This window comes from Sycon ciliatum, chromosome 8 (assembly GCF_964019385.1).
Source record: "Sycon ciliatum chromosome 8, ocSycCili1.1, whole genome shotgun sequence".
In the NCBI taxonomy this organism is placed as follows: Eukaryota; Metazoa; Porifera; class Calcarea; order Leucosolenida; family Sycettidae; genus Sycon; species Sycon ciliatum.
Window position 1 is genome coordinate 27602887 of NC_088650.1, and position 24918 is coordinate 27627804.

The following is a 24918-nucleotide window of genomic DNA, read 5'->3' on the forward strand; positions in this document are numbered from 1 at the left end:
TTACAGGAGAAGCAAACAAACTGGAATGTTTCCTCATCACTGGCACATGAAGCTCGAAACGCATACGAATATTATTCCGGTGTGAAACTGCCAGATATATCCAGGGGAATGTGCACACAGAAGCATAAAAAAAAACTAGAGAAAACGCAGTAATAGTGTTACTTGTATATGGTAGTACTGAAGCAGTAGGATTGACATTCGGCGCATCAATCTTGTCAAGTAGATTGACAAAATAGCTTACTTGTCAGCAGGAATACTGCAAGCGACTGGTAGTGCTCAGCAGAAACTATTACATGTAGACAAGCTTGCCGTGTGCTGTGTGCTGTGTGTGTGTGTGTGTGTGTGTGTTAGCTTGTGCTGCAGAGTCGGCCTGGCACACTCCGACACCGGCATGCCACAGACTGGGACAACGCGAGCAGCGGTCGTACAAATCAAATCACAACTCGATTTACAGTGCAGTCTGCGAACGCAAATCATCATCACAGCTATCCAGGAATAGAGAGCTACACGCCGCCACACTAATAGAAACTGTGCAACTAAAATAGCATAAAGATACTAGTAATCGGTGGTCAAGGATGAGTTGAGGACTAGGGTGTGGGAAAAGTCACGTTCTATATCTGAATTTGACATAGCATGGCATGCCAGCATGAGTACCTGCTCACAATGGCAGGGCAACAATACACGATAAAGTAAACATGTCCCAGCACTCTCCACCTACCAGAACACAAGCATGCATCGTCGAGGGCATGCTGCTGGTTGGGTACTGTACTGGGCGAGATGGTACGGGGGGTGGCTGAGCAATGGCCAGGAATGCGGTCAGTGTGTAAGCAATTGCAGACCTCACTCGGTGAGCAGGCCTTGCTTAACTCAGTGACGGCAAGAACAAGATGAGCACTACCTTACTAGAATACCTATTGGTGTGGCTCAAGCATGGCTCATTCTCTGAGATGACCACCGCAGCTAGGATGGGAGTCCTCTACTACTTCAGAGATAAACTAGACCCGAAGCTGATAGTCATGCACAGAGCAGCATCACTGGCAGGTCAAGCTCACCAAATGAATGGGATGTCCTCCTCACAGCTTGGCCATCGTATCTACTAATGCTGCTGTTGCTGCTCGTCAGCCAGCATTGGACTGGAGATTGGCACTGTCTAGTCTCGGCCAAGTCACAGATGGTATTGCCACTAGCGTCAGGCACAGCTCAAGCAGTGAACGAGCTATGGCTAGCCAGTCCATGCTGCCACTGCAACTTGTGTAAGTGCAGGAAATGAGCAGGACATTGTGCATGGCCAGTCTGGGTTCACGTGGACATGCCTTGAAGCCGTCTCTGTGCGTACATGTATACACCAAGTCATAGACTCCTGATAAGCACCACAGCCATGTATTACTGTGTGCAGACCTGCTTACAGCCAGTAGGGAACTGCAGCATACTAGTAAGCAGTAGACACACACAGGCATGGTCTGCAGTGCAATGCAATCCAACCATGGTGTACACACCTGATGTCACAGGTAATGTAGTGGATTGGTACCGGTCCTGACCGGAGTCCACTCATGGGCTCGATAGTAAGAAGTTGTCGTGCCAAGTGTCCGATTACTTCTTGATAGCCTTTGGCTTCACAAGCGGCAGGTACCACTGCAGAGAGAGAGAGAGAGAGAGAGAGAGAGAGAGAGAGAGAGAGAGAGAGAGAGAGAGAGAGAGAGAGAGAGAGAGAGAGAGAGAGAGAGAGAGAGAGAGAGAGAGAGAGAGAGGAGGGAGGGAGGGAGAGAGAGGGAGGGAGTGAGAGACCGACAGAGAGAGAGAGTTAAGCAAACACATGTGCGCACACACCACCATCACCACGCACACACACACCACTTGTCACACTATGCTAACCTCACCACAGTTTACAGCAACAGCAGGTGCAGATACATGCACAATCATGTATTACTAAAGAAAAGCTTTGGTCCGATTTAAAAAAAGCTCTATGATTCACTAAACTTCATTGTGATCGGTCCGGTCAGCCACTCAGAGCTCTGTTGATGAGACCAAACAATGCAAAAACTGCTAGCTGTCCCAGAGATTGAGATGCAGTATTGACGGTTATATTATAGCTTAAAGTGTCATAAAACTTGTACCTGTACTGCAATTAAAAACAACATGATCCGTCAACCATACCTCCTCTGTGAAGCCTGCTAATTCACGTGCTTCCTTGTTGAATGGTGGCTTTAAGTAGCCACTGCAGGATTAGGAGAGACAAGAAGACATCTAGAGTCAGCACAATGGTCACTTTCCAACACCAGGCATTTGCACATCCACTGAGGGCCAGCGAAGTATATGGAAGTACTGTGAAGTATATGGAAGTACTGTGAAGTATATGGAAGTACTGTGTCTACCTGTACAATGAGCATAATTCCCATAGCTATGCAGAAGACGTTACTTCAGTAACGTCTGGCGCTAGCCAGGGTCTACACAGCTTTAATTCCCGTAGCTATGCAGAAGACGTTACTTCAGTAACGTCTGGCGCTAGCCAGGGTCCACACAGCTTTAATTTGGTATTTGTTTGTTTGTGTGTTTGTTTGTTTGTTTGTTTGTGTCACGCCTGGCGCTATCCCTTATCTGTCCCGTATCTGTCCCGTATCTGTGACTACAAAGGCTCTACAGGATTGTACATAACAGCTGTCCACAATATTTGCGGGCTCCTGTATCTGTCCCGTACCGTACCAATATTCGTCGTATTATGTATACGACTCCCTGATGTAGAGGGAGATTTGGAAAGAAATAGGGAGACGAGGAGGAAATTAAATTAGAATAGACGCCGAATAGGTGATAGGATGCGTCAGCATAAACAGCGTCAGCATAAACATACATGTACTTTGGAAGAGAGATCCCGTCGTCTCCAAAATAAGCGTGAACGAGCGATTCAGCGCCGGTCACAGGAAACGTCGGAAGAGAGATCCCGTCGACTCCAGAACCCCCGTGATCGGCAGAGTCCGCCGGTCCCAGGCAACGTCAGGACAGACATCCCGTTGAGTCCAGAACGCCCGTGATCGGCAGAGTCTAAGCCGGTCCCAGGAAACGTCAGGACAGACATCCCGTCGAGTCCAGAACGCCCGTGATCGGCAGAGTCAGCGCCGGTCCCAGTGAACGTCAGGACAGACATCCCGTCGACGCGCAGAAAAACTAAATTTGCAGCCTCTTTTGCCGTCGGACAGGATACGTATTATAGGAGACTGTAAAGTTATGTAATGTCCAAATTTCCACGTGAGCAGCAGGTCACTCGCGTTGATTTTTCGACGTGCGAGCCAAATAACGCGAGCTGAACTTTCGCGTCGCAGACATCCTGTCGACGTGCAGAAAAACTAAATCTGCAGACTCTTTTGCCATCGGACAGGATACGTATTTTAGGAGACTGCTAAGTTATGTAATGTGCTCCACAGGCAACCATGCATTCGGCGTCGTCATTGGCTCAACAGGTCAATGTACATGTATTACTACAAAAAGGCCAGAAAATCCGATTACTGTATTAAAATCAACTAATTTTCGCTGGCGATTTAATTTCGCTGATTTCGCCGCTTGGTACCAACCGGCCAAAGTAAATCACAGGCCAAAGTTTGTCATATAGGCAAATGATGCATGATTGAGCAATGGATGCATGTGAGAGCAAAAATACCTATCGATTTCAAATTTGACGTGAAATTGCGCGTCACGTCGGAAATAACGTGCATCTTAACCTCTCTGATAGAGAGGTTTCTATTTCTAATCGGCCAAAATTTGTTGATTTACAGTATATTAAGAAAGAAGGAGCAAACCAAAAGTAGATGATTATTAGAGAAATAACAATCCGCAATAAATTCTGCAAATACTTTTGCCTCAGTTCTTATAACATGTACGATGAGCTAGGCAAAAAAGCATAAAAGCATAGCGTAGGGCCCTGAGCTTCCAAGCTCTCTCGTTTGGTGTTTGTTTGTTTGTGTCACGCCTGGCGCTATCCCGTATCTGTCCCGTACCGTACCGTACCATCAAACACAGCTGGCCACATACAGCTGGCCGCAATATTCAGATAGGGCTTTCAAACGCAAGATCATAACGTGAAGCAACTTGGAAGAATGAGTATGAATGCGAAGTGTATGGGGGAATGCATGTAGGGCGATAGTGCGGGTTCGAATCCCAGGTAATGCGTGAAAAAAAATAGGAGAATTGAAAAATTTATAACATCCCTATTCTTTTTTTTGCCGTCATCAAGGCGGTAGATGGTGTCGTATTACCCTCGACCGTACCTGTCCCGTACCGTGCCGTACAATCAAAGACGGCTGGCCACAATGCATATTCAAATAGGGCTTTCAAATATAAGATTATAACGCGAAGCAACTTGGAAGAATTAGTATGTATGCGAAGTGTATCGGGGGATGAATGCAGGGCGATAGTGCCGGTTCGAATCCCAGGTTATGTCTAAAATCAAAAAGTAGAAATTTAGAAGAATTTATAACATCCCTATGCTTTTTTTTGTCTAGGTCATCAAGGCAAAAAAGCATAGCGTAGGGCCCTGAGCTTCGAAGCTCTCTCGTTAATTATAGAGCCTAGCTATTCACAGCATTGACTTTGTTCCTGGGTTGTAGGTGGCAATTCGAGAATGGGTTTTTGTACCGGTGGGAAAGGAAACGGAGCATACACACAATGCATGTCTACACCATGCCAGTAATAGCAAGTCTGTAATATGCCATGGAACTGGCTCCTGCATGCATATGGTGTGCGTATGGGGGGGGGGGGGGGGGGGGGGAGCATGCCTGAGATTACTTACGGGAAGAAGTATTTTCGAACCAGCGCCTGGAATGTACTGACACCGTCCTGTCATAACCAACATGCAAACATAAACACAAGCAAATGCAGTCAATACACCCAGTATCAAGACATTCGGAGGGCATTATTATCGGATGGCCGGCATAGAGATGCCGTGATCACTTCTCGACAAAACACCATGATTTCCCCGTCCATACACGCCATATACAAATTATACAAATGTCCAGTTGCTGGAATAGAAGTTCACAGACACTTTACAGGGTACACCCACCAAATACGGGATATGTTTACAAAAGAGAGAGGAGTTGGGGGTAGGTAGAACTCTCACCACCAGGTTCAACATAAACATACTTGGTCCGCGTCAGCAATATTGTCGCTTATCTTTTGACAATTTGAACTTAGACTTTGGACATCAACGCGTGCACTTGAAGTGATAAAACTTGGTACGATGGAAGGTAAGGCATAGAATGACAACTAGCTAGAGGAATGTATTGTCCGAGGAAGGGTTCATACTTTTTTCGGTCCTCCTCGTCGCTGCTCTCGGCGCTGGTGACAAATATTTTTTCTTGGGATTGACTCTCTTGCTTTTGCAAGCTCATCTCTCTTCACCTCCGCTGCCTGCCTATTTTCTAAAGAGAAGTCGATCATGACAGCCGCCTTCTCTCTAGGACTTCGCGAGGGCAGCACGACAGCCTGTATGGTTCAAATCAGACGCCGTTCTTTGCCAGATTTTATTTTGAACGACGACGACGACGCGTACAGTACTTGCAAATCTCCACGACGCACTAGATAGTCGGAGCGTTGAGCTGGAGGTAAGGGAGCTGTGATTTCAGCTTGACGAGCGATTCATGAGGTGAGCGATCTCGGCCGTTCAGCAAAATGGAGCTGATTCCGAGTAGCAGATTACTTTCTTGTGCGTCGCGCTACTCTTGCCTGCACAGCGTAACAAGATAATCTATTTTGATGTGGCCCTGTATCAATCAGAATTACCCACCCGTCGCTCTCGAAATCCATTTGAAATCTAGCTAGACCTCTCAGGTACTAGTAAACTAACTTAATAACCAAAATTGGGATGAAATGGGCTGCCAAGTGAGCATTGGCGAAATATAGACAAAGCTGAAAGATAAGCGACAATATCGCTAACGCGGACCAAGTAGAAAATTTACCAGCGAGCCTCGCACAAGGCCAGGACTACATCACAGAGTGGCATATAACGCTCAGGTTAGCCCACGCACAGAACACCGTATTGACGACTGTGCGACTCTCGCATGCATGTGCTCACCAGTGGCGGCGTGGAGTGCTCACAGATCCAGCGGAACCACTTGATACCGGCACCGACGTGAGTGATCTCCTCCTCGATGATCGTGACCATCATGGGCAAGCTGTCCGGGTCCATTTCTGCCAGCCAATCGCGTGTCACTGGCTGAACATCCAGACCACTGGAGAAGCAAGTAAATGATGACAACAACAACACCAGTGTATGCATGATCAAACCCGTGTTTCTCAATACAATTTTAAGCTGGTGGTAACTCGGATGTGCGAACCGTTTACTTTTACTATAATCGATGGTAGTCCAAGCCAAGCAACAGTTGATAGGTTGAGCGAGTGCTGACTACCTCCCCAAGTCTCACAATGCCAGATTTCGTTGAGCAAAACTGTGCTTGGTTATTTTATTGAATCTTATTTTACTAGGGGACTCTCCCAACAGGCAGGGATGCCTTCTCACAGGGAACCCTAAGGTTGAGCTTCACCAAGCAGCCTCAAGGAGCTGCAGTGTTGTACTCACCGTCCTTCATGTACCATGTGCACGACGGCCAGCCGTCCCAGCAGATCCTCGGCCGTGTCGTGTGCATGATCCCAAAGACCTGGCCGAAAGCAACACGCAAAGAAAATCCCAGCGGTTTAGAGTACAGCGTAGGCCCTACAGTGCAAGCCAAACCAGGGATTCTCTTGTCTCATACATACACACGAATACTTCACCTCTCTATGTTCAGTCCCATCCACCCTTCCAGGAAACCCTCTTGATAAAGCGAGACCAAAATAAAATCGAGATTCCCGGGCAGGACCCATGTGAAATTGGTGCGGGCGGGCGAATTTTATTTTTTATTTTTTTTCCCGTGTATGTACATGTACATGCCATGTTGAACTTTTTTTACAGGATTTTCCGGTAATTTTTATTCAATTTTTTTACAGGCAACAGGTACGCGGTTAACCCGTTCAATTTTTCCATATTTCGGCCAACGATGGCCCTGATCTGTACATCAGGGAGTCGTACAAGCCCGGGTTTGTGTGACTCCACGTCACAGATCTACTCACACGATCAGTACTGTACATGTATGAACTGTTCAAAAAAAAAAAAAAATGGCTTTGGCTCGATTTTGGTGCGGGAGGGCCCGGGAATCTCTATTTTTTTTTGGTCTCGCCTAAGCATCCATTTACTTTTGGAGAATCCTTCAAATAAAGTATGAATGAACGAATTAACCCTTTGAGGGTCGAACTATTTTCGGAGAAAGTGCATATTTCGGAAGATTCACATAGAATGTGTTTTATCTTGAAAACTATAAGTATTTGTAAATACAGATCCAACATTTTCTGAAAGGTTTTGTTGATCTGAATTCAATAACCATGGCCTCAGCTGTGTAGAAGGTGCCAAAATTGGCAACGTGTCCAGCAGAACAACTATAATGCTTTATACGCACATCAGACTCATTTTGCATGGTTATGTGGCAGTTCTCTGACATATGTACAGTTGTACACAGTGTTTGTCACCAAGATGTTACCTGCAGAGAACGCAAGTTGACTGAAGCATCTACGCGAAGTGCTGTTTATTCCAGAGGCAAGAACAAGAGAGTAGCACCATTAAGGCCTGTGTTCGCAATGTGTATAGTCAAACTTCGAGCGCTCCGCACGGCATTTTTTATACGCGCGACCCACACCTTTTTTGACACCCACGTCGAGGTGAGAATCTCCGTGATCTGGCTGCAAAGTTTGGGCCAAGCGCGACCGGGTTTGCCATCTGAAATCAACGTTTCGCTACGACTTGTCAAATGTAGGTCGAATTCGACCTATGAACCCTCAAAGCCTTAATGAATGAATGTCATAGCTCACCATTGTGCACAGGGTTAGCTCCAAAGTGAGATCCGAGTGCCACCAGCCGTGAGTTCAGCAGGTCAAAATGCTGTGAAACGCACGCACACACACACGTACACATAAGCATGCCGAATGCATCTGATATGTGCGCCCCCCCCCCCCCCCCCCCTAGTATTCATAGCCCATGGCTTGCTCTATGCAGGACACTTGATGGGTTTACTGCACAACTAAGGCATGAATTTGGCCTTACATACCTTGGATTCGTCATCAGCAACCTTTGCCCATTCCGCAAAGAACTCCGTAGGCAGTGGCGTCTTGTCGTCGCCAACTGTGAAGTCTGAGAAGCGTGCCACAATATCCCAACTCAGGTCCACCGCCCACAGTTCAATGTTGCACAGGGCGTGCAGCAGGTTGATAACTCCTTGCTATAATACACGCACACACAAGCACATACACACACACGGACACACACACACACAAACACACGCGCGCGCGCGCGTACAGCAGCAGCAAGCGATAGGTAACGGAAGTTAAGTCAGGTAATGGTGTTGCTCTTCATGAAATGGCTGACACAAGATTGAACATTCTACTTCACTCCTCCCCGCATCCAGTTATGTTGTGCAGACACATAGTATGCACAGAGCAAATGTGCTAACACGAGTCGTTCTCTGTGCGGCAGTCAAACTTCAAAGTACGAAAACCTCAAAAACCGTCTGACCAGGGAGTTGTGAAGTCTTTATGAGGTGCCACGATATAATAGAGAGGTCCAGTGACTCCTCACAAACTCATACACAAAATCGACTTGGAGAATTTGTTTCTAAAATGCGCGATACGCTACTGAGGTTCAGTGACCCATCGACATCGTAAACAAAGAGTGCTAACAACGATCGCCACTGTCTCCACAGGTGCTGCACTACAGTACTACAGCAGTGGCCAGAGAAATCCAACCTCATGAATAAAACAGTGCCAGGCGTTACGCAGCCCTAGCACTACACATACTGGTCTGTGCACTCGAACGCGACGCTGCATTGCGCCTCCTTTCTTGACAGGGTCCCATGCTTAATCAGGGCAGTTGGATCTCCGAGCTCCTAACGAGTTAATTAAACAGCAGCCAGCACCCATGTACAGTACATGAGTGCAGTCTACAGCTATGAGATCTCAATGGGACTCTAACCCAGACCCGACCCAGTGCCTCATTTCTGTGTAAAACAAATGAGCCCCTGAACCTCGCCAGATATCGCACAATGCAAATCAACAAACAAACGGGAGGATGTGACGTCACAACACACCACTCCAACCAGTGCTTTCAAGCAGCCCGGCTAGCTCAGTCGGTAGAGCATGAGACTCTTAATCTCAGGGTCGTGGGTTCGAGCCCCACGTTGGGCGCTTTATTTTTTTGTCTCTTGCTTACACGTACCGATATTGCATTTCAACACCATACACGCACGCAGGCAGTTTTTCACAACTTTGGAAAGTCTTTTCTAGTCTTTGGGTATTTCTCAATTCCATTGGGCTTCTCCTTCCTCAGACTTCTTCTCGGATACTAATTTCAGAGATTTTAGGTGATCAATATTTTCGGTGTGAGGGCAAAAGGCCAGGTTAGGTGAACGGAAATTGTAAGTACAGAGAAGCAGTTCCCTATTGGATTATGTGTGTCAGTGTTTGTTCGGTGTATTGATATTTTGGGTATGAAACAGATGCACCGAAAGTACCGAAAATAAAAGTATACCGAGAATTTGTGAAATTACAGTACTTGTTATTCGCTACTTCGAAGCTGCGCTGCATCTGCCACCCTGGTGTAATCAGGCATGGTGGTGGCCTGGCACGAGCGAAACTTCTCTTTTGTAAGCTGGTTGTTTTTCTCAACACAATGGTAAGCCAGTGGTAACGTGTATGTGCGAACTGTACTTACTTACTGCGAAGCCGGAATGAAGGCAGGTTTGTAGGATTCTGAAAGACTTTGGTGGTTGCCAGGTGACACGTTTGGGAATTTCAGATGCCTGTGTCCTGCCCGGGACTGTACAAATGCTGCCCTGAACAGGCCCAGCGGAACCGATCCTCTGATTGGTCAGGCCAGCGCCGGACCAACTTTCAACACAAGCTGTATCACTTTGCTCTTGCCCGTACAACCCGTGAAAAAAACTTTCTGGCCACCAGCGTATGTTCACTGCTGATGAGGTCATGTGCACCCACCATAATATCATACACAACGTATGACCGGCTATGGTACGGCCGGATCAACCAAAAACTGTTAATTTTGTTTTCGTGTTTGTTTCAAATCTTTATTTTCAAGATGGCCTTTGGCCAATAAGAGTTGTTGTTGTTGTCGTTGCTCACTCAGTACATTGCGTTACGTTACCCATAAAAGTCATGTGGTGTACTACTGTAGTACGCATATACAAACCAAGGCAATTCATTGAAGGCAGAACAAGGAAGGAAAAACTATTTAATGCAAACGTGGATTTGACCCACAGTAGCCAGTGCAGGCTAAATTTTATTTTTCAAGGAAACCCTTCGAAAATGGTACCAATCGATTCAGCATGGCATTTTCATTCCTCCTGCAAAGTTTCAGCTGATTTGGAGTCATGACAATGACGCTATGGCGATTTGAAGATCGAAAAACTTCACTTTTGTTTGTCAAGAAGAAAGACCATGATCGCACACAAATCATACAACCCGTGTGGCACAATGATTTTTGAACGAAGTTGATCCGCGGACCCCGTGCTTCGCGCATGCATGCATGCATACTGCATGCACACACGCAGTACAGAGGCTTTTTTGAACGCGGATATGTAGTTCTTCGTCTTCTTCGAAATGTCTTCCAAATGCGTGGTGCTGGTGTTGTTCTCAGCTTCGTCAAGGCAGAATGCAGCTGCATGTGATGCTCCTGTGTGTTCATGCATGTTCTCTTTTCGCGTCTCGACATTGTAGCGTCCAGACTCTGCTCGACTGGAGAAGATTGAGGAGACTATGCTTTGATCCACATGGAAAATCGATGAAATTTGGTAATTATCGTCGGGCGCTAAAAAGCGCTGGGGAGCATGGGGCTAAAACTTCGTAGCAGTCATCCCTACCATGACAGGCATCGACTGGTATATGTTCCATTCTGTTCCCAACTACTACGGGTAGTCTGCGAAGCTTTCTTCTTCGCCGATTCTCGGACAGATCGTACGTCTTCGCACTGTATCTCTCGTCTCCCTCAACGGATCAAAACACGGTTTTCGCCAGGACGAACACAAACCCCCAGATTTCGCGGCGGCAACAACTTCGAGTAGGGAAAAGCTAGCAGCTAACCAGGAATCACCAAAAAACACGTGTAATACTCAGTGTGATTTGCGACAGCTGTCATTGTGCCGTCGCACCATGCATGTACCATGCACGGGAATGGAACACGGATGAGTCGTTTTATTACGACAGCCTGCACTGGCTACCCACAGCCCCCGGGAATAAGTGCATTCACCAGAGATCTACCCCCCCCCCCCTCACTTGAATGACATCAGTCCGCCGGATGTCCTCGGCTCCCAAAGCTAAGCTCAGGGGGGGGGGGGGACAAACACAGTCTGTTGTTTGACACACGCTTACTTTGGATTTTGACTTCTTGTAGCGGAGTTTACTGCTGGGCAAGACTACGATGTCATCGCGACGCGGCGGCTGGTCCGGCGGCTGACACCGGCCCACTTGTGTGACACCACCGCTTTGCCAGTCACTGTACAGTGAGCGGGAGAGACGCACCTGCACGGGACAGGAGCACAAACATACCGTGTTACCCCCGATTGTAAGTCGCATCCCCATTTTCAGGTCCATGTTATATCGTTGCAATTATATTCACTTCAGTGGTACAGCCAGACCTCGCCTATCCGGTCCTCTTTTATCCGGATCCCTCGCCATCCGGATGAAAGTCGTTGGTTGCCGATTTACAGCATGTGTCATGCATACACACAGTACGTGTGTTCGATTATCCGGTTCCCTCGCCTATCCGGACATTTTGTGGAAAACGGATGTGTGCGGTTAATGCTCGATTGTTGGCCCTGAAGTTTAGTGTAAAAAGGTGTAAGACTTATATTCAGGGAAATACGGTGCACATTAACATGAAGAAACACTGTCACGACTGCATGTAGGACTCAAAGCAGGTGCCTTCACTAGCGTAGGTCCGTGATGCTGCAAACACTAAACACTGAGCTCAGCTGGACTGGTAGCCCATGATGGAATGTGTTTGAGAAAGCTATTTTCAAAGTAGCACTATACACAGTTATATACACTAAAGTACACAGTTATATACACTACTAGCAGCACCCGGCCAGCGTTGCCTGGCCGAACGTGGCATGCGGGTGAAGCAAGTACATGAACAGCACACGTGCTCAGCACGTGGTGGTGGCTACACGATTCGCACGCTTCGCGTGCTCAGTGCTTCTGTGGCTGCTTCCGCTAGCTACACGATTCGCACGCTTCGCGTGCTCAGTGCTTCTGCGGCCGCTAGCTACACTGTTCGCACGCTTCGCGTGCTCAGGGCAGCGCTGCTCCGCAGCGAACACACAGACAACCACACAGACAAACACACGTCACAGGTGCCTCTTCTTTATAGTATATATACACAGTTACACTGTACACACAATCCGTCTTCAGCGAACAGCCAAAGTGGCCATTTCAAGACAAGGGCACGTGGAGCACACGCGCTCAAATGCACCGATACGATGTATGTTGAATCAATGTTTGATGCCTGGCATTGGCAGTCTCTAAGACAGGTGGTCTTTAAGACAGGTGGTCCCGTGAACAATCGTGCAGTACTCCAGTGACCTATGTGATCGAATCCATGTGTTCAATGCATTCTAGGTTGCTAACATAACAAACCAGACCAGACACGGTATGGACTCATGATTGTATGTAGGTGTGAACAAGTTAGTTTCTGGCAATGTTGTGGTGTTTGGTTTCCGCCCAACATTGTCGATCTGCATGTTTGCACTAGCGTGCAGCTGAACCAACGCAGCTGAACCAACGCAGCCGAACCAACGTGCCTTGCAATGCTTTGCTAGGCTTTTCTTTCACTGTATCTTTTTGGTCACATATAATACCGTACACTTTTCTTACTCAACAGAATCTTAGAACGAAGAAGGAACGGTCGGTTGTTGTCTTTGGCGGTGTGTCGGATCATAGTGCATGCTACTAGACGCCATTCGGTTACAGCACTTTTTGGTGCCGAAACCCGGGACTCAGGAGTTTGTGTTGTAACTCGGATTAGTCGGGCGAATTGGGTAGCAGTGCGAGATGGCCAAAGTCGAATGCTTCTTGAGACCGTTCCGCGGGGGTCGGGACGACCTGAGCGAATTCTGGGCGAAGTTCTCAGTTGTCGCGGACTTGCAGAAGTGGGACTCGGACGAAAAGAAGATGGCGAATCTACCGCTCTATCTCGAGGGTGAGGCGTTCACCGTGTGGAACGAGATGGCGGCAGCGGATAAGAAGAAGCCGGCCGATGTGAAAGCGAAGCTGACCGCCGCTTTTGGGATGGCACCGGATCAAGCATACTCGATGTTTACGTCCAGGATCTTGCGAGGAGACGAGTCGGTGGACAACTTCGCAGCGGACTTGAAGAGGCTTCTCACCTTGTCTGGTGAGCAGGTTGATGCTGATGGGAAGAATAAAATAGTGATCGGGCAGTTTCTCTCCGGGCTCCCCTCTCAGTTTGCGAAGGAGCTCCGTATGAGTGGAAAAACGGACACCATCGACGATTGCGTGGAGTACGTCAGGCGGCTTAGAAGCGTGGAGCGATCGATGAAGCCCGGTGTGGCAGCAGTGAGCTACGGTGCTCTAGACGATCGGGCTCCATCAGGCTCTTCCAGGATGACCGCTGCAGCAGGTGCAGGTCGCGACTCCGCAAGACGTGTCCTGTGTTACAAGTGTGGTCAAGTTGGCCACTTCAAGCGGAACTGCCCTGCGAGCACGAGTAGTGGCACTGGTAGCCACAAGCAAGCCAAACACAGTCAGCTGACGTGTTTATTCTGCGACGAGGCTGGGCATATGATGAGAGATTGTGCGGAGTTCAAGGCCTTCAAGCAGAAGAAGCAGCGGGGTGGGAGTGCAGCCGCTGCTCCTGTGCACTCTGGTGATCATGGTGACTCCAAGGTGTTATGCCTGAGCAGTGGAGGTGACAGTCTGCCACGGATCCTTGTGGACATCAAACGGTCCGGCGGTCCAAGCAAGCGTGTAGTAGCTGCTGTGGACACCTGTGCATCCCGCTCCCTTGTAGCTAGCGCCCTGGCAACCGACCTAGCTTTGGATATCAGGCCTACGTCATCGACAATTAATGCGATCGATGGCAGTCCGGTGGATGTCCGTGGCGTCGTGGAGTGTACAATCTCACGGCTGGATAGTGCTGTGGTTCGCCTACGTGAGACCGAGACTGACATGCTGGTGGTGGACGACCTGTCTGTCGTTGAGGCTGATGTGCTGATTGGAGTTAACAGCATCGCGACTCTGGGTGGTGTGCATATGCAGTATGACGCAGGAGAACTGGTGGGGGTTGTATTCGGGACCGTCAGTGCTGCATGCCCATTGGTGCTGGCGTCGAGCACCCCAGATGAGCAACCATCACGCCCCGAGTCGGAAGCACGAGCCGTCGCTGAAGACTTTCACCACGCGGACGTGGAGAAGCTCAGCAATGGCGATGTTGTGCTGCGGGCATCAGATATGATCCTCCGGTGGAGTACGGCTGACAAGGCGTGGGAGGTGCAGTGGCAATGGGCGGACAAGACGGAGCCGACTATGTGCATCGGGTCAGGCCTTGGAGAGTACCCACGATCCAAGCTCTCCAAGGAGCAGGAACAGCTATTTGGAGATGAGGTTGAAAAATGGCTCGGCAACGGCTGGCTAGTGAAGCATGACGTCGAGAAGCATGGTGAGCCGAGATGTGTGCTGCCTCTGCTCGCTGCTACGCAGGAGCATAAGGCATCAACGCCAGTTCGGCCCTGCCTCGACTACCGGCTCCTCAACCAGAAGCTGACGTCGCACCCTGGCACCGACGCTCCGGCATGTGGCGAGACGCTACGGAGGTGGCGTCAAGCGGGCGCTCCGCAAGCGTATCAGCTGCTGGATATCAGCAAAGCGTACCTACAGGTACGCATTCATCCCGATTTGTGGCGTTATCAGTGCGTGGTGTGGCGTGGCGAAGTGTACGTCCTGGAGCGGATGGGCTTCGGGCTGTCCGTGGCTCCAAAGGCAATGGACTTGATCGTGAAGTGGGCCACGCGTGATCTCGCTGGCGTAGACAACTACGTGGATGATCTCTACGTCCCAGAGCAGCTCGTCGACCGCACCAAGTCGCGGCTCCTGGAGTATGGCCTGCCAACCAAACCGGCTGAGCGAGCCGTGAGTGCGCGTGTGCTAGGTCTGCAACTTCAGGCTGATGACGAGGGGAGTGTGTCGTGGACGCGTCGCGAAGGTGTGTCTCTACAGCTACCCGACAAACCAACGAAGCGCGAACTGTTTAGTTGGTGTGGCAGAGTGATTGGGCACTACCCTGTGTGTGCCTGGCTGCGCCCATCGTGTTCGTATGTCAAGCGCCTTGCCTGCACGTCAGAGGTGGCATGGGATCAGGCTGTACCGGATGCTGTCTTGAAGTGTTGCCGCGACATTGTTCACCGCCTGTGCAATGATGATCCCGTTAGCGGAGTGTGGTACGCTGACCCAACGATGGGTACGTGGCGAGCGTATTGTGACGCGTCCAACCTGGCAATTGCCACGGTGCTCACGCAGGATGGCAAGGTTGTCGAGGATGGTTCATGGTTGCGAGACAAAGCAGACAAGCGTCATATCAATGTGGCGGAGCTCGAGTCGTCTCTGAAGGCGCTGGATCTGGCCATCCGGTGGGACGTCAAGAACCTGACCATCGTGACCGACTCGAAGACGGTTGCTGGTTGGTTGCGCTCGGTCTCGCAGAATACTCATCGCGTGAAGGTCGGGGGTCTCCACGAGTCTCTCGTCCGTCTCCGCCTGCAGATGTTTCAGGACACTGTGGCTGCTGCTGGCATGACGGTGTCCGTGGAGTGGGTCCCCTCGGAGTCGAACGTTGCAGATCGGCTCACCCGCGTGCCGACCTCATGGCCTCCCTGTCGGGAGGAAGCAGGTGAAATCGCAGCAGCGCTACCAGCAAGCTCTATGAAGGGGCCAACGTCGATGCGGTCTATCCGCGGGTGCCAAGCGGTAGATGCGGATGTGCAGCTGACAGTGACACAGCTACAGGATGGAAAGCAAGTGACGAGCCAGCTGTACAAGAAATCAAAGGGTCAGCTGCGTGTTATTGATGGCGTCCTGTACCTCAGTCGTGTGGACCCCGTCGATGGTGATGTGATTGTACCGGTCCTGCCTACTGCACTGCAGAGTGAAGCCGTCGGTGCTGCTCACCGCAACACCGGACATGGTAACTGGGAGACCATGTGGGGCAGTCTTCGGAAGTGCTGTCATTTCCCACAGATGGCGCAACGCTGCCAGGAAGTCGTCCGAGACTGCGGGACGTGCCGTGCAGCGAACCCGTCGCGAGGAGAGCCCAACCCTCCAGCCGCGAGAAGCGACCTACCAACCAGGCCGTGGGAAGTCATCCAGATTGATACGTTAGAGCTGGGACCCAGCCGCAGTAGTTCCTACCATTGTGTCCTCGTGTGTGTGGACATGTTCACACGGTGGGTGGAAGTCGTACCCCTAGCCCGCCATGATGGTGTCAGTGTCGCGGAGGCGCTTGTTGGTATTTGCACCCGGTTTGGCCCACCAAGCGTAATTCGATGTGACAACGGCACGGAGTTTGTTAACTGTGTGGTGTCGTCTCTGCTATCGATATTCGGCGTACATGTGAGGCATGGAGCTGTGCGCCACCCTCAGAGCCAAGGGGGAGCCGAGCGCTTCAATCGCACGCTGCTGGGTCTTATCCGCAAAGTGGTCGAGTACAGCAGCGATTGGCAGACAGAGCTGAGCATGCTGCTCTACTACTACAGGGTGCGGCCGCACAGTGCTACTGGGATTTCGCCATGCGCCGCAATGATGGGATGGGAACCACGCAACCTCCTGGTCGAGCGCGAGGAAGAAGACCTCAGTTTGTCAAGCTGGGTTGAAAGCTTGGCAGAGAAGACGGCACGTGTGCGAGACCTCGTAAACGAAGAGCTCTCTCGGAACGACACAGAGAGCGTGATCGAAGGAGCAGAGTACAGCGTAGGGGATGCGGTGCTGTTACGTCGGCCTTCCCGGAGCCGCAAATGCCTGGCACCGTACGAGCCTGGGTGGCGCATCGTTCGCGTTGTGTCGCCGTCGACAGTTGTCATCACCCGGGCTGCTGATCCACACTCAGCGGAGAAGATTGTCAACGTGGAGATCATCAAGAGGGATGTCGCCCGTGACATGGCCCAACCAACAGCGCCGATGGACGACAGTGCAGCGGCTACAGATGGTGGTTATCTGTACCAGCCAGCATCAGTGCTGCCAGGCCCTGAGCCCAACATAGGGGATGGCGGCATCCGCATGTCACTGCGAGACAGATCTGCCATTAGGCCACCACAGCGCTATGGCTCCTGAAACTGTATGTGTGCCGTGTTATCAGTCTACCTTGGCGCGTGCTTAGTTAGGAGCAAGCTAGCAAATGCAAGACCCATTACGCATTTTGCTGTTCTCTTGTTTAGCTGTTGGTGGAGTGTTGTTCTTTTCTTTGGAGAACCTTAGTTCTACGTTTTAGTGCAAGTTCCCTGTTTTGTTGTGTTACCAGGGGGGAATGTGTGATCGAATCCATGTGTTCAATGCATTCTAGGTTGCTAACATAACAAACCAGACCAGACACGGTATGGACTCATGATTGTATGTAGGTGTGAACAAGTTAGTTTCTGGCAATGTTGTGGTGTTTGGTTTCCGCCCAACATTGTCGATCTGCATGTTTGCACTAGCGTGCAGCTGAACCAACGCAGCTGAACCAACGCAGCCGAACCAACGTGCCTTGCAATGCTTTGCTAGGCTTTTCTTTCACTGTATCTTTTTGGTCACATATAATACTGTACACTTTTCTTACTCAACAGAATCTTAGAACGAAGAAGGAACGGTCGGTTGTTGTCTTTGGCGGTGTGTCGGATCATAGTGCATGCTACTAGACGCCATTCGGTTACACCTAGGCCACCAGGCCAGTCTAGCCTATATGCCAAATATAGGACGTCATGCATCGCTGGACTGTAGGCACACTATGGTACGAATTGGCACACGCCAGAAACAACTTCTATTAGTAGCATCTGCACGCTCGGAGGATCTCGACTTACTTTCTCGGCCAAGTCCACGGTGTTGAGGACTTGTACGGCACGGTGAGACAGGGTGTTTGTGTCAGCAGAGGGTGTGGTATCGACACTGGCAGTAGCCTCGGCAGCAGACGAAGATGGGCCTCTGCTATCTAGGTATGCAGATATAGCACACAGTGAAAGAAAAAGTGGGTGTATACCCGTAAGCGCTTTGGAGGTATATCTTCAAGAATCAATGAATTTCATAACTGATTAAACGGCTGTGATTAAAGGGGAAGTGCATCGATTTTTCAAGTAGGGCTCAGATGAAAGACAATTGGATATCGGTTCCGATGGTATATCTCTCGCTTGCGTACGGCAAGGGAAACTTGCCATATCGCCGATTTCCTGATCCCGTTTCCATGGCGACTACAGGTGATGACGCACATTCTGCTTAGCTCCGTGAGAGAGAAGGTCGATCACTGCAGAATTGTGTCATTTTCAGTTGTCTTCTTGTATTCACGAAGTGAAAGAAGTACTGTGTTCAAGGCTGTTAGTGCCGTGAACTGTTTATTAGTAGTCCTCTCTCTCCGTTGTGTACTGGGACGTGACACCGACAGGGGAAAGCTGGAGTGCGGAAACGTTAGCTGGCTAGCGAAAATCGTGACGAACCAAGTGCTGAAATCTTGGTTGGGACAAATCAAACGTTCAGCATTTACCTCAACCAAGGACCATGCCGTTTGCTCTTTCCACTTCCTGAAGATGGATGCGCTGCCTGCTGGAGACTCTCCTATCTCTCGTAACATCTTCTGAAGCCAGGTGAGACGACGAGTAGCGGAGATTAGCGAACGAAATAATGTCGTGTGTTTTGAAATTTTGGCTGAACATTTCTCAGGAGAGATGGCGAATACCAAGCATCTTCTCCAAGTCTAGAGAAACCATTTCGTAGGCTACATCCCGCCTAGGGAAATGCAGGAGATGGCCTGGCTGGGGAGGACACACTTGGAGGAGAACGAAGTAAGTGATCTTGTATATGTTGTTCTTTGGTATTGCAATCTTATGTTTGACGAACATACGGCATGGTGCATAGTTGGTCGTTGAGTGCCTGCATGTGCATGTGTAAGTGTGTGCTGATAAACACTTCCTATGCAAGAATCTGACACTCATGCTCTCTTTCTTTCTTGCAGTATGTGCGCACGTGTGTGTGTGTGTGTGAGAGAGAGAGAGTGTGTGTGTGTGCAGGAGCAGCGTGGAGCATGCCAGTGTGATCGCTGTGGCCGTTGCTTTCTTAGCTGTGGCGTTCTTGCCCGTCACAAGTGTGTGGCTCAGCCCACCAACGACAGTGGAGCCGTGTTGTGGTGAATACTGTGTGTCCTGCGACCGCTGCTTCCGTTCGGTCCAGGGCAGGAATAGACACCGCTGCTGAAGCTCTCCCCGGCCGCACGTCAGTCTCGTGGCAGATGACCCAAACTCTCATTTTGTGTGTATGTGTATGTGTGTGTATGTGTGTGTGTGTGTGTGTGTGTGTGTGTGTGTGTGTGTGTGTGTGGTGTATGTATATGTATGTGTGTTGCTCCCTACGTAGACAAACTCTTGTTTTTGTGTCCCGGGCGCCATGGGGCGGCGTTCTCCCATTCTCTCTCCACTGCCCCTCCGGGCCCACGTGGCAGTGACTCGACAGGGCAGGACAAGTGTGTGTATGGTGCATTTTGTGTGCTGGCATGTCTGTATAAATATGTTGGACAGGAATTTGTTCACCCACAACGTTCACGGAAAACCATGCTAGGTGTTGCTGGAACGTATGGAGTCTGCGAGCAATTACAATAACTTACGTCATGTCACAACAAAGAACGGTGCAGTGTTTGACCATCATGTAAACACGATGGTGATGGTACCTCACCTAACTAAGCGGCTACCCATGAAGCTAGAAAGAACATCAGGTCAACAGAATTTTACCAGAGGAAAGCATATATTGCCCGAACTTCTTCATATGAAATAAATAATACCCTTCTCCATGGAGACAACATGCAGATGAAGTGTATGGACAAATAATATATAAATAGGCCATTCATTGAGGGCATGGAATGATCTCTACGTGTAGATTGGATAGACACATGCACGTCTGCAAGGAAAGCATTTGTTCCTGGGTTAGTTCATGGGCTGATTGAGTTCACATGGACTAAGTTCATACATGCCATCTCTCCTGAGATATGTTCAGCCAAAATTTCAAAACATACGACATTATTTCGTTCGGTTATCTCCGCTACTCGTCGTCTCACCTGGCTTCAGAAGATGTTACGAGAGATAGGAGAGTCTCCAGCAGGCAGCGCATCCATCTTCAGGAAGTGGAAAGAGCAAACGGCATGGTCCTTGGTTGAGGTAAATGCTGAACGTTTGATTTGTCCCAACCAAGATTTCAGCACTTGGTTAGTCACGATTTTCGCTTGCCAGCTAACGTCTCCGCACTCCAGCTTTCCCCTGTCGGTGTCACGTCCCAGTACACAACGGAGAGAGAGGACTACTAATAAACAGTTCACGGCACTAACAGCCTTGAACACAGTACTTCTTTCACTTCGTGAATACAAGAAGACAACTGAAAATGACACAATTCTGCAGTGATCGACCTTCTCTCTCACGGAGCTAAGCAGAATGTGCGTCATCACCTGTAGTCGCCATGGAAACGGGATCAGGAAATCGGCGATATGGCAAGTTTCCCTTGCCGTACGCAAGCGAGAGATATACCATCGGAACCGATATCCAATTGTCTTTCATCTGAGCCCTACTTGAAAAATCGATGCACTTCCCCTTTAAAAGTACTCCAATTGAATCAGCCCTGAAGAACACATGAGGACTAGAACACGTGGCAGTAGAGCACACCTTGAGACAGTCCCCTACAGACTAGGCTAGAGGCACAACATTCGCACACGTGTACACCTACAAAGTGAGGGCAGCGGTGGATATTTCCTCGAGCGCTTGCGTTTCTCACTTTCTACCATAAGTGACAATGGACAACCCCTAGAGAGTCAAATACACACATAGCGGCGGTGGTCTAACCTGCAGTACGGGCAGACGGCTTCTCACGTGCATACGGCGTGTCACTTTTCACGTAGACCTCACTGTCCACGACCACAACTTCATACGTGTCTTGCTGTAGTCAGAAAATGAACAAAAAAACAGGGCTGAATCGATTGTGTCTATAACTCGAATATCGATCGTTATGCGCAAAATCAATAATCGTTTGCATTCCGCCACTTGTCAAGCAATGTAAGTTGTCATGAGTTGCATACAGATCATGTTTTTTTCTAATATCACCCGTGGCAGATCTACTCCAGGGATGAATTTATCCTGTATCGCATCGCAGTTTGCGATGCAAAATCGATCTAACTGCTACTCAAAATTCACCGTGACTCGCAGAAAATTGCGATACATACAGACTATCCATGCCTAGCCTCCCCTGTCCAAGTAACACGTATACAGGGCAGTGTAGGTGGTGCAGGTACTCTCAATCTGCATGCGTGCACATGTATGCTTCAGTCTTTTTTTTGCAAATTGGCTTTCAGGCATCACTCTCAAGAAGGACAATGTTGTAAACACCCAACCTTCAAAGAAAAATGCTAATCAAAATCAAAGACGGCTACACAATTGTGATTTCATATAGCAGAAACTGCTATGCAAAAATATGACAATAAATTCATCCCTGTACTCTGAACGGCATCTTGCTGTTTCGGAAGCATTGCACATTCGTAAGCTACCCCCTGAGCTGTGTGTTCAAAAAGAGAATGCGATAGCATTCCATAACGATTTTTTGTTGCTTTTAAAACAAGCGTGTACGCACTACTCGTACAGGATTCATGATCGATCGCGGACAGTCCGAGTCGATCAGCATGTAGCGCGCGTTCACACAATCTACATGAACTTCAGGCTACCAGTCTGTGCACCAGCTCCGGAAAAGTCGTCTAAACGTTGCACTTTTATTTTCCAAAATCGGCCCGCTTGGGAGCTTTTCCTTGGCATGTCTTAATACTTCGCGAAATTAGCGCTGATGGATGACACCATGACCTTCTCCTTTGTTCTCCCTCCCATGAGTCTTCGTGCTCTTGTAGTGCTTGAATTCCATTCTGATACTTATTCTCTGCCCTCAGTAATTTGAAGAAATGACACAGAGCTGAGGTATCGTTCGTCGTTTCCGTTTCCGTCGCCTCGCCCTGATTTTGGTTGAAAGTGGCATAATTTCGTGCCGTTGGATTTATCACCACTTTCGCTATTTCCTGTTTGGATATCAGGAGAGCGTCATTGCTCGGGAGCAAGTCCTCAAATGCAGTAAGGAAGTGTGTAGTGTCGATGGGTGCGATCAGAATGCTGCCACATTCTACGGCTCACAGAAGGCATGCGGGATCGACCAAAGCGTGGTGCCAGCGCGGGTCTGGTGTGGGCATGTCATGTGATCCCAAGTGCTAGTAAGCACCAATCACGTGTGCACACACATCAGGTCCGGCTCCGGTGTATTCCAGAGGACGGAGCAGAGAAAAGTAAAAAAAACAACACCCACACATGCACCCCGATATACACACAGACAGACAGACAGGCATACAGACAGACACACACACACATAGAGACAGACAGACACACACACATAGAGACAGACAGACACACACACACACACACATAGAGACAGACCTGTAAGCCCATGGATGATCGGCCAGTTGCCAGCGAGAAATCAAACTCATGCCAGGGGCACATGACGCAGGACTCTCCGTTGAAATCCTCAATGTCACCCAGCTCCAGTGGTCCACCTGAAAACACACCACACACACACACACACACACACACACACACACACACACACACACACACACACACACACACACACACACACCACACACACACCACACACACACACGCGCGTGCGCGCACACACAGTTAAATGTCTGCTTGGTCGACTGCTGGCGCACAAGATTCATATCGGACAAGGTGGGCATTAGGGGCGGCAGCACATAGCTGAGATTGGGGAGGGCCGTTGGGTGTGTTACCGGTGATGCGCGGGGATGGCTGGCAATAGAGAAATTAGAAATGTGTTTGGCGATACCAGACTGCAAGTCCTGAACTCTGTGCAGTTCAGGCCTTCCCTACTGAGTACCGTTAGCACAGCGCATGCACACATGATACAGATCTTGTACTCGATTGCACAGAGGAGCAGGGCCTCTGTGATAATAACACACTGGGTGGGATGCCTCTCTGGAAGGAATAGCCACGCCGTGTCCAGGGGTGTCGGAGGGTATGTTATGGTGGTACGGTCAGCCACCTGAAGTACAACTTACTCGTGGGGTTGCGGTGGCTCCTCTGAAATTTTTCGAAATTTAGACCCCAGATCAGTGCAGCTTATTAATTCAGAGGGTATCCAGGATGAAGAGTGATACGGTCAATACCGTAGTGATCGTGACCGTAGTGTGTCTGTCTGACGCCTCTGCTTGTTCCAACACCTGCCCTCCCACTGATGTATGTGTGCGGATGGCAATACGCCGTCCACTGAGCAGTGTATATAAGCGGGTACCCATGAGCGTTTGCTTTGATAGCCAAAACTTCCAAGTTATCTCACCTTCGTGTGGACACGTGGCATCCATAGAGTAGAATTTCCCGTCATGATAGAACAGAGCCATGTCATCCTGTCCACTCTGCTTTGAGTAGAACTTGGTACACTTGGATGCTGTCAGCTCTGACTCAGTGCCCAGTAGCTGCCAGCACGTGGCTTTGACGGCTGCGCGCAAACTTTCCAGCAGGCGAATGTGCTCCTCTTCGCTGCCAGGACTAGCACGTAATTGCGAAGCCCCCTCCATTCTCGGAGAAGCACCAGTGCACGAAGTAGACGTTGACGCACTACTCGAATGAAATTGAGCAAAGGGAGCACTGGTAGGAGAGACGGTGCCAAGTGACGACCCACGTAATGGTATTGAGAGAAATGGATGTGCTTTGCCCGTCCACTGCCTCACAAGATTGCTGGCAAGCCGCGACACAACGTACACCATCACTTGAATGACTGTTACAGTGTATTACTAGCAGATGACTGTAGTCAAGTTACTGAGTTCACAGGGAAAGACAGCTCACGTACTTCATTGGCAGAATGAATGAAAACTACAGGAGCGCCTCAGACAACGACAGACTGAATATTAACATACCAGAGAATTCTGCCTCAACACAATCCTATACGGGAAGATAGAAAACTGCTCCAGACACTTCTCCGATCAGAAGCACAAAATAAAACTCTGTGCTGCACAAAAACAGCAAAGAAAGACATAACATTTTCAAAGCTGCTGCAGGATCTAGGATGGACGCTTCGATGACGCCATATTCGCAACCATGGATACAAGCAGGGAGTCGTAAAAGCCCGGGAGAGGACACGGCACACATTCCCAGAAAACATCTTTGCCTCGCGCTGCCGGGGAACGCTGCCAGGGAACGGTGTTGCGAGGCAAGGAAATTATTATTTTCGAAAATTGTGATGTCTTCTTGAAATACTAATTGGAACATTCTCCGATTTCTCTTAGAGCACGGAGACGATTGCTCCGTCGAGTCTTCTGATCTCTATTTTCATCCTCAATTCTTCCAGCTGCCTCACTCATTCTCTCTCAGTTTATCAAAGTTAATTTATTCTGAGGCGATGGAAATGCAAGATAAATCCCTAATTGTACTTCACTTTTATTTGAGTTGGGGTGAACGAAATGAGATTTGTGGGAAATGACGCCACTTCCCGTGTTAGCCGCTGGTCGTATCATACAGCTCATATTCCATTGCAGGTGATGGGCGAACGTTCGTGTTGAGATCC

The 24918-nt window shown here is 49.3% G+C and overlaps 1 protein-coding gene and 1 non-coding gene across 2 annotated transcripts; one reads left to right on the plus strand and one right to left on the minus strand.

The window, feature by feature from the left end:
• LOC135822561 (uncharacterized) lies at positions 1-24504 on the minus strand. Its single transcript, XM_065335362.1, has 12 exons — positions 23695-24504; positions 22776-22891; positions 21153-21246; positions 18144-18271; positions 11449-11598; positions 8121-8291; positions 7885-7954; positions 6563-6641; positions 6059-6215; positions 4778-4824; positions 2155-2215; positions 1-1632 (listed from the first exon to the last, which is right to left on the minus strand). Exons 1-12 carry the CDS (start codon positions 24119-24121, stop codon positions 1591-1593), a joined length of 1542 nt encoding a protein of 513 aa, XP_065191434.1. The 5' UTR covers positions 24122-24504; the 3' UTR covers positions 1-1590.
• Trnak-cuu (transfer RNA lysine (anticodon CUU)) lies at positions 9180-9252 on the plus strand. The gene has a single exon. It is a non-coding gene; the product is annotated as a tRNA-Lys (tRNA).
• Positions 24505-24918: the final 414 nt, after the last annotated feature.

Excerpts from the sequence above, each read along its gene's own strand:
- LOC135822561 (XM_065335362.1), bottom strand. The coding sequence starts at position 24,121 with ATGGTGTACGTTGTGTCGCGGCTTGCCAGCAATCTTGTGAGGCAGTGG. Across the intron at positions 22,892-23,694 it reads TGCCACGTGTCCACACGAAG|GTGGACCACTGGAGCTGGGT; the intron begins GTGAGATAACTT and ends GTGTGTTTTCAG. Across the intron at positions 4,825-6,058 it reads AGCACTCCACGCCGCCACTG|GACGGTGTCAGTACATTCCA; the intron begins GTGAGCACATGC and ends TGGTTATGACAG.